The sequence below is a fragment of the Jaculus jaculus genome, chromosome 3 (assembly GCF_020740685.1).
Source record: "Jaculus jaculus isolate mJacJac1 chromosome 3, mJacJac1.mat.Y.cur, whole genome shotgun sequence".
In the NCBI taxonomy this organism is placed as follows: domain Eukaryota; kingdom Metazoa; phylum Chordata; class Mammalia; order Rodentia; family Dipodidae; genus Jaculus; species Jaculus jaculus.
This window is the reverse complement of record NC_059104.1, coordinates 90,734,665-90,744,420: the sequence shown is the minus strand read 5'-3', so window position 1 is coordinate 90,744,420 and position 9,756 is coordinate 90,734,665. Positions and strand designations below refer to the sequence as shown.

At 50.1% G+C, this 9,756-nt stretch overlaps 1 protein-coding gene across 2 annotated transcripts; it reads right to left on the bottom strand.

Moving 5' to 3' along the window:
* Positions 1 to 1,064: 1,064 nt before the first annotated feature.
* On the bottom strand, positions 1,065 to 7,802 carry LOC101594154 (sialic acid-binding Ig-like lectin 10). Of its 2 annotated transcripts, none has more exons than XM_045145784.1 (11): positions 7,703 to 7,802; positions 7,269 to 7,634; positions 6,835 to 7,107; positions 6,150 to 6,206; positions 4,908 to 5,171; positions 4,653 to 4,700; positions 4,300 to 4,557; positions 3,944 to 4,228; positions 3,647 to 3,740; positions 3,322 to 3,403; positions 1,065 to 1,268 (listed from the first exon to the last, which is right to left on the bottom strand). In XM_045145784.1, exons 1-11 carry the CDS (start codon positions 7,740 to 7,742, stop codon positions 1,248 to 1,250), a joined length of 1,788 nt encoding a protein of 595 aa, XP_045001719.1. In that variant the 5' UTR covers positions 7,743 to 7,802; the 3' UTR covers positions 1,065 to 1,247. The 2 variants fall into 2 exon arrangements, with proteins under 2 accessions (XP_045001719.1, XP_004670608.3); XM_004670551.3 differs by lacking the exon at positions 1,065 to 1,268 and adding an exon at positions 1,452 to 2,153.
* Between the last annotated feature and the right edge of the window lie 1,954 nt (positions 7,803 to 9,756).

Sequence of the window (9,756 nt, the reverse complement as noted above, 5' to 3'; positions counted from 1 at the left end):
AAGAGATTTTTTAAAAGTATATTTATTTCTTTGTTTATTTGTAAGCAAGGAGTGGGGGGAAGAGAATGGGCATGTCGGGGCCTCTTGCCATTGCAAACTCCACATGCATGTGCCACTTTGTGTACCTGGCCTTATGTGGGTATCACAGAATCAAACCCAGGCCAAAAGGCTTTGGAACTAGTGCCTTTATCTGCTGAGCCATAGCTCCAGCCCTATCATATTTTAAAAAAATATTTATCTAGTTTTTCATCCGCAAACACACAGAGAAAGACAGAGAGGAACAGAGACAGAATGGGCAGGCCAGGGCCTCTTGCCACTGCAATGGAACTGCATACACATGTGCCACTTTATGCATCTGGTTTGACATAGGTTCTAGGGAATTGAACCCTGGCCATCAGGCATTGCAAGTAAGTGCCTTAACCATGAATCCATTTCTCCAGTCCCCATTTGTCATTTTTTTTTGAAGCAATATATTTTTGTGTAGATGTTACTAAAAACTATCACTGAATGGGAATAAAAATCAAGTAATGTGTTAAAAAGAGATAACAAGCTGGGTGTGGTGGTACATGCCTTTAATCCCAGCACTCAGGAGACAGAGGTAGGAGGATCACCATGAGTTCGAGGCCACCCTGAGACTACATAGTGAATTCCAGGTCAGCCTGGACTAGAGTGAGACCCTACCTTGAAAAACCAAAAAAATAAGTAAATAAATAAAAATAACAATTTGCAATTTTTTTCAGATAAAGAGGTACTCTAGCCTATATTGGCCTTGAACTCACTATCTAGTGAAGGATGACCTTGAACTTTGTGTTATCCTTGGTTACATACTGAGTTCCAGGCCACCTTGGGCTACATGATACCCTATCTCCAAAAAAAAAAAAAAAAAAAATTCATGGGGTGTGGTGGTGCACGCCTTTAATGTCAGCACTCGGGAGGCAGCAGTAGGAGGATGGCTGTGAGTTACAGGCCATCCTGAGACTACATAGTGAATTCCAGGTCAGCCTGGGCTAGAGTGAGACCCTACCTCAAAAAACCTACCAAGCAAACAAAAATTACATGGAAGAGGAGCATGTGCTAAGATACACAAGTTGGGTCCCAGGGTGGCTGTCAGCAAGAGGCATGTGTTGGGAGGGTGTGGGAGGCAGTCAGATGAGCCCAGTGACCAACACCTGTGCAGGTAGAGGCAGGCACTGCAGGAGACATGGAGAAGTGACAGGTTGCAGTCCGGTTCGCATTGCTGGTAGAAATCACCCAACAAAGAGTAGCTTCTGGGAAAAAGAGATTTATTTTGGCTTACAGGCTTGAGGGGAAGCTCCACGATGGCAGGGGAAAACGATGGCATGAGCAGAGGGTGCACATCACCCCCTGGCCAACAGAAGGTGGACCACAGCAACAGGAGGGTGTGCCAAACACTGGCAAGGGGAAACTGGCTATAAAGCCCATAAGCCTGCCCCAAACAATACACTCCCTCCAGGAGGCATTAATTCCCAAATATCCATCAGTTGGGAACCTAACATTCACAACACCTAAGTTTATGGGGGACACCTGAATCAAACCACCACATGACCTTAACCCAGTGCCAGCCTCAGCTGAGCCTTTGGACACTTTGAAGATGCAACCAACTGCTCAGGGACTCCAGTTGGCCACAGGGTCAGACTGCTGGACTCCACATCTCATGGCATCCCTGGGAAGAGGTGAGGGAGTGCGTTGCCCTCTCTAGACACAGCCCTGGACGCTCCACAGTGGAGAGTTCACGCCACAGTTTGTGGGACTATGCTACTGTCAGGAGAGCGAGGAATGTAGGAACTTGCTCAAAGATGGGCAGAAACTGGAGCCCACTCTGCATCACACCATCACAGACTGCCCTATCCTAGGTGGTGTCCTGTTTCCATGGAGATGAGCTGACATAGCCTCTTTCAAGATGTCTCCCTCCACATGGAAGCCCTGGCATTCCTGGAGGTTCACTGGTGGACCTTGATCTCTGCATACTCGGTAGTGTCCGTCTCCTCACAGAACTGAAGCTCCCGGGGTCTCAGTCTCTCAAAGCTCAGGGAGGCATATAGGAGTTCTGTCTCCTCCCCTGGGCTGGACATGGGCATGAGAGGGGACTGGTAGATTGCATTGCTCTCCGACCCAGATACAGTGAGGGGTTTCTGAAGTCCAAGGGGAGAAGAGGATACAGTTAGAATCACAGAGGCTTTCTGAGAGCAAGGAGGACCCACCAGCAAATGTAGAAACAGCATGCCACCTTTTTGTATCCACCTACATTGGCTGGCCCTCACTGGCTCATCTATTCATATTCAAGACATGATTCACAATTGCCATCCAGACTCTCCATCACTGAATGCCAGTTTCATAAAATTCTCACCAAACTCAACTGGGCGGACATTCATGTCCCCATTTACAGATACAGAGATTGAGATATAGAAACTCTCAGCAAAGCACACATTTTAGGGAGCTAGGGTAAGATTCATGTCTCTCTGACACTGACACCACCACTCAAGGAACAGTGCCTTTGAGCTGGCTTGGGAGTACCAGAGAGCCCTCATCCCTGAACTCCCTCCACACAGCACACAGTGGGGAAAGATGAGCAGAAACTGGGCTGCTCTTCAATGGAGTTACTATCTAAGAGCAGATTGTGATAGATGCCCAAGAATGCAGTGGGGCAGAAACAAGATGGCTTTGCTCCAACCTGGACTGCTCTAAGGGCACTCCCAGCATCTCTGGAGTCAGGCTGCAAACATCTTACATAGTACTGTGAGCCCAAGAATCAAAGGCTCCCATACAGTAAAGGGGAAGAAAGCCTGGTCCCCTCTACCCTGACTCTGCACCATACCCACTGTGACAAGTGGACCAGGAGGAGAGATAAGTGGAACTAAGAGGACACCATCTCAGGAGTCAGGCCCCACAGAGTTGTCAGACCCTCAGGTGGCCTACAGAAGCTGAAATATATGAGTGTCACAGTGAGAGACTTCATAGACTCCAGGTTTCCAGCAGGCTGTAACAATTTGGGGTGACCTATTGGCACTCTGTGTTCCAAGGATGAGAGGTAGGAGCAAAGGAGTGAGAAGGTGGCAGTGGCCATGGCAGACTGGAGAAGTGCAGAGTGAGGGGTATAGCCCAGCTTGACCTTGGCAGTGCAGAAGGAGCTTGAGCTGAGGACATTCCCTCCCACAGGTTAGGTGCTGTGTCCATGGGGACCCAGAATTCAAAGCCACTCAGACCATCATCACAGGTCTCTGGGTCATCCTAAGGTATATGGTCATGTCCATCCCAGTTGGAAGCTAGGTGGGGTCAGGGAGCGCTGGGCTCCTCACTCACTGTGCAGACAGGCTCTGTGGCTGAGGGCGCATCCTTCCCAGTGGTGGTTGAGCTGGAGGCAGGCTCCCTGCAGGCTTTCAGCCTGGGGACAAGGACAGGCTTACTCAGCACCTGCTGCTCAACATGTGGGACAATACTCTCTCCCTTTTGGAGAGATCAGAGGGCCACTGGAGGAAGGGGTTCCACCAGATGGCTTCCACAGAGGCATAAGGACCCTTCCAATGCCTGGGATCAAATGCAGCCCTATGAAGAGCCCCAGCTGGACCAAGAAAGTTTCGGGAGCCCACATCCCCTACAAGCCCTTTTTCCATGCCAGAACACTCACCTGCAGAAGACAAGGCAGGCACCCAGGAACAACACGGCCACCACCGCAGATACCCCCACAGCAGCCAGAATGGATGCTGGACACACTGCCATCCCTGAAGACCAGCAAGGTTTGGATCATAGTTTCCAAGTCCCTGATCCTCACCATCCTCACAACTTCCTTCTCCTAACCTTCCAAAGGACAGGGACACTGACCGCCCTGCCTGCCCAACCCCAGGCTGTGTCACCAGGCCCTGCCTCTATTCTCCCTCGCCGCCACTTCCCTTCTCCTGAGCCTCAGTCCCCATGGGCCACTGACCTGGCAGGAGCAGCACAGTGGTGCTCTGAGCTCCATGGGCATTCAGGGCCACACAGCTGAGCGCAAAGCTGGTGCTGAGCCTCCTGTGGAGGTGCAGGGAGCTGTTGGCCCAAAGTCCCATGGTGTTGGAGGTGACTGTGATGGAGTCATTGCTGCTGTTCCCCTCCAGCAGACTGTTCCCCAGCTGCCAGTGCAGGGAGGGCGTGGGCCAGGCTCTGGAGGAGCAGCTGCAGAGTAGACCCTCAGCCTCCCAGGAACAGGAGGGTGCTGGCATCTGTGGTGGGTCTGAGGAGGGAGGAAAAGGGTCAGCAGGTGGACACTGGCCCATCATATCAGGTGTCCCCTCCTCCACTCACAGTGCACAGAGATGCTCAGAGAGATGCTCTGGACACCCAGCAGGTTCTGCGCACAGCAGGTGAAATTCCCTCTGTGCTCCCACTGGACCAGAGGCAGATCAAGGATCCCAGGGTCTGCAGAAAGGGTGGGGCTCAGAGTTTGTGACTCCCAGGTCCAGTTCAGCCTGGCTGGAGGGTTGCTGTGGGTGACACAGACCAGGCGTAGGCTTTGGCCCTCCAAGACTGGAAGGGATGTGTCATTCCTGAGGATTTCCAGCACTAGGGAAGGGAAGAGGCAGAGACCACATGAAGCTCTATCACCTGACCTCCAAAGAAGAACCTTAAAGCCTTGCTTCCTCTGCCTGCCTTCCTACCTGTCTGATTTGCTTGGAAAACTGTCACTCTCAGGTCCTCTGGAGCATCTGGAATGGAGATAGGCAACCAGCTGTAGATTACCTCTGGACAGAGGATCCATCCGTCCATCTGGGGACAGATGTGGTGGTAGGTGAATTACTCCCTGGGACTCTGAAACCAACTGCTTCATGATGTGGCAGTTCTAAGTCTGATGTGTCCTCTGCCCATTCCCAATGTTGTCCCTGAAACAGAGTCTTCTGGTGGGTCACACTCACATAGCACAGAGAGGGCCAGCGTGCCCTGTTGGGAGCCCAGCCTGTTCTCTGCTTGGCAGGTGTAGCGTCCTGAGTCCCCAGCCTTCACCTCAGGCAGTTCCAGCGTCAGGGTTCTGGATCCCAAAGGCCTGGACCACATGAGAACTCGGTCCTCCAGGACCCAGCTCATGGTGGCGGGGGGCTCACTGTCAGCAGTACAAAGGAACTGCAGGGCCTCGCCTTGATGGACTTCCACATGTGAAATGTTTCCTAGAGGCTCTAGGTCTGGGGAGAGGAGGAGAGAGTGAAACTGTGACAGAGATGGAAACAGCAAAACTGGAGAAGTGGCACATGCGTTTAACCCCACCATTCGGGAGGCAGAGGTAGGAGAATTGCCATGAGTTCAAGGCTACCCTGAGACTACATAATGAATTCCAGCTCAGCCTTGGCTACAGCAAGATTATATCTTGAAAGAGACAGAGAGAGGGAGAAATACAGCAGCAACAGAGACAAAGGCAGGTTAATTCTATGTTAAATGATTAAAGAAATCTAAGTGAATAGAGGACTGTGGTGCTTGCTCCTTTGACAAAATGTTTGTCTCCCAAGCACGAAGACCTATGGTCAGCCAGATCCCCAAAGCCCACATAAAACAGCCAGGAATGCTAGTTCACATCTGGAATCCCATAGTTGGAGAGGTGGGGACAGGAGGATGCCTGGGGCTTGCTAGCCAGCCATCTAGCCTAACGGGTGAGCTCCAAGCCAATGAGAGACTATATCAAAAGGTGACAGTATGGGCTGGAGAAATGGCTCAGCAGCTGAAAGTGCTTGTTTATAAAGACTAATGGCCTGGGTTCAATTCTCTAGTGTGGAGGTCAAGTCAGATGCACAAAGTTGTACATGCATCTGGAGTTTGTTGGCAGTGGCAAGAGGCCCTGGAGCACCCATTTTCATTCTCTCTCTCTCCTTACTAAGAAATAAATGTGGAAAAATGTGGACAGTGTTCTTGAGGAATGTGAGTCTGACCTGCACACACACACACACACACACACACACACACACACACACACACTTACAAAATAAATAAACAAGTGAAAGTCTGGGGTCCTCCAGGATACACCTTCTCTCCCTCTGGAAGTTGTCAATCTCTTCTGCTATGTGCATTGGCACAGCTTTCTGGCATCTTCCAAAAGAGAGTATGGCACACTTCCCCACATCCTCCTTACCTCCAGTTCCTAATGCACGTGGGTTGGAAGTCCCACCTACCTGTGTCACCTGCTCTTGGGGCCCTGTGGACACTGATGGTGACCATCCGAGGAGTGTCTAGACAGAGAAACAGATAATGTCTTGTCCTCCCCACAACACCAACCCCCAAGAAACAAAACAGGAAGTGACCCATGTCCTCTCTCAGCACAGTAGCCCTGTGTTCTCCAGGATTCTGGCTCAACTTCTTCTGTCCATGTGTCCTGCCCTTCCATAGGGCTTATCAATGACAGAAACAACCTCTCATGTTCTGAGGTCAGGAGGCAGAGATAGAGACTCAGTCAGGCAGTGTCAGGAATGGGCAGGCCCTGCCTCACAGAGGAACTTTCTCCATGTGCCCACAATAAAAGGAAGGGACAAGGGTGTCACTGGGGCTTTTCTCTTTTGGTTTGGGTTGTTAAGACAGGGTCTCACTCTGTAACCCAGGCCAACCTGGAGCATGAGGAAATTGCCTGCCTCAGCTTCCTGAGCACTGAGGCTGCAGGGAGACTCCTCCATTGTTGATTTTCTGTGGCCTTTGAAAGGAACCTAATCTGTTCAGGATGGTTTAGCATCCATGACCTCACCATCTCTCAAAGGCTGCCCTGCCCAAAGGGGGGGGTTTGGGGGAAGGGTCAGGGCAAACATTCAGACAAAGCTGCCTCCCATCCTTTCCGTCCTTCTGCAGAACCCATGATGAGCCACTCACAGGACACATTGAGCTGGATGGTCCTCTCTGTGGACACATTAGTCCCAGAATCCCTGGAGAACGACATCCTGCAGGTGAGGTGGGTGCCATGATCCTCGGGGCGGGGAAGGAGCTGAATCTCTGCAGCGTTGAAGCTTTGCCCTGGGCCCCTCGGGGCATCCCAGAACCAGGAGATGTGGGGCTTGCAGGCCCCAGGCATGGAACACTTTAGATAGCCGAGGTGGCCAGACTGCAGGGGCTCCCGGATGTGGATGTCTGGAGTCAGGGTCAGCTCTGAGAGGAGAGTGAGAAGGCGCACCACAGAGGAGACCCTGCATGAGATTCTGGGATGGACACCTGCACCCTGACCCTTCCAGACACCAGTGGTGCAGAGGTCCCTCCTCATCGCTTTTCCAACCCGTTCCTGTTTTCCAATCCCATGTAAAATTTCTTACCTGTGACAATCACAGTGAGCATAGACTCTCTGTAACTGTATCTCACATCTCCCCTCTCAAGGCGAAAATAGTACTGTCCTCTGTTCCTCTTCTGGGCACCAGAGATGCTCAAGGAGCAATTGTTATCCCCAGGGTCCCCGATGAGCTGAAAGTGGGGTTCGGTGTCCTTAACTTTCTTCTTTAGCTTGTTTGTGGCCACGAGCGTGTTCTCTTTGCTCCGGTACCAGTAGCCATACGTGGGGCTGGAGGAGTTCCACCCTTGCCTGGGGTACTGGAAGGCACAGGACACGAGCGTGCACAGGCCCTCCTGCACTATGACCTCCTTCTGGCTCTTCAGCCAGTACCCTGGTTGCTCCTGAGGGGACCCTGTGGGGAAAGAGAGGCTCAGTTGCAGTCCTCACCTTGGAGTGGAACCCCAGTTCTCACTCCCTCACCTTCCCTGAGCAGGAGCAGCAGCCAGAGCAGCTGTAGCATCTCGGGGCTCTGGGGGCCTTTTAGAGCTGGGGTACTGGGCCTGCTGTCTGCAAAGCCGAGTCCATGAAGGCCTGTGCACAGTGACTGCCTGGGAAGAGGAGACTCCGGAAAAACTAATGTCATGAAATGACCCATGTTCTACTTCTTTCACATATGGGAGTAGAGGAAGTGAAAATGTGAGGGACTTTCCCAACCAAGATGGAGCCACTGAGGGTCAGCCTCTGCCCTGGGTGGTCCTGGGAAAGGGTCTCTCAGGGAAACAGGTGAGCGATGGTACAGGTGAGGTCAGGAGGCTTCATTGTCCATTTCTTTCATTCATTCATTGTGCAGAAAGCTTCTATCACTGAGCCACGTCTGTCCCCAACATCTAACTGTTGGTAGGCAGCAGCTCTACCACAGAGACAAGCCATAGACTTTTATTTTAACAAAAATCTTTTTGATAATATCATATATGTACTTAATGTTTCAATCATAATCATTCTCATTACTTTCACTTGTCCCCCTTCTCCTGTCTGCCTCCACTGAACTCCTTCTCCTTTCAAATCACTTCCATTTTTACTTTGATATCTCTGTCTTGCCCTCTTCTGATGTCCATGATGGAAATGTTTATGGGCTCAAATTTGTGCTCTTGAATGATCATGTTGTGAGGTCATAAATGCAATGTCCACTTTGTATCTAGATGATAGCCTTAGAAAGCATTGCTTTCTGTCCTCTGACTCACATTCTTTTATTTATTTTTATTTTTCAAGGTGGGCTCTTGCTCTAGCCTGTGCTGACCTGGAATTCACTGTGTAGTCTCAGAGTGGCCTTGAATTCATGGCAATCTTCCTACCTCTGCTTCCTGAGTGCTGGGATTAAAGTCCTGTACCACCACGCCTGACTCTTTTATTTATTTTTTTAGAATATTTTATTTATTTATTTAAGAGAGAGAGAGACAGAGAGCAGGAGAAAGAATGGCTCCAGGGCCTCCAGCCATTGCAAACAAACTCTAGACACACGAACCACCTTGTACATCTTGCTGACCTAGGAACTGGGAATTGAACCTGTGTCCTTAGGCTTCATAGGCAAGTGCCATAACTGCTAAACCATCTCTCCAGCCCCTCACATTCTTTCTAGACTTTTTTTTTTTAATGAAAGAAAGAGTTCACACACCAGGGTCACCAGCCACTGCAGTTGAACTCCAGATGCATGTACCACGTTGTGTGCATGCACAAACTGTGCTTGTGTCAACTTGTACATCTGGCTTACATGGGACCTGGGGAGTTGAACCTGGGTTCTCAGGCTTACGGGCAAGCACCTTAACTGCTAAACCATCTCTCTAGCCCTGACTCATATTCGTTCTGCCCTCTCTTCTGCAATCATCCCTGTGCCTTGTAGGGCATGATAGAGATGTCACACTTAGCACTCAGCATGTATCAGTCACTTCTCAGCATGTTCATGTGTTTTGAGTCAAGATCTTAAGTAATCACTACCATTGCACAAAGATGTTTTCGTGATGAAGCTGACAGCACACTAATCCATAGACATAAACATAAATAGAGGCATTTGACTGCCACAACATACCCATTTAGCCTCCTCATTTATTTTTTAAAAATTATTTTTATTCTTATTTATTTACTTGCAAGTAGAAAGAAAGACAGAGAGACAGAGAGAGAAGGTATGAATTGGTGCACCAGGGCCTCCAGCAGCTGCAAACGAACTCCAGATGTATGTGCCACTTGGCATCCACCTCCACGTGTGTACTGGGAAATTAAACCTGTGTTGATAGGCTTTGCAGGCAAGACATCTCTCCAGACCTTAAATATTTTTATTTGTTTATGAGAGAAAAAGTCAGAGAGTGTGCATGAGTACAGGTGAGTCAGGCCTCTGGCTGCAGCAAACACTGCAAACACTGTGTATGGACACTGAGGAATCAAACCCGGGCTGGCACTGCAAACACGCTCCATGTGCATGTGCCACCTTGTACATCTGGCTTACATAAGTACTGGGGAATCAAACCTGGATTCTTACTCTT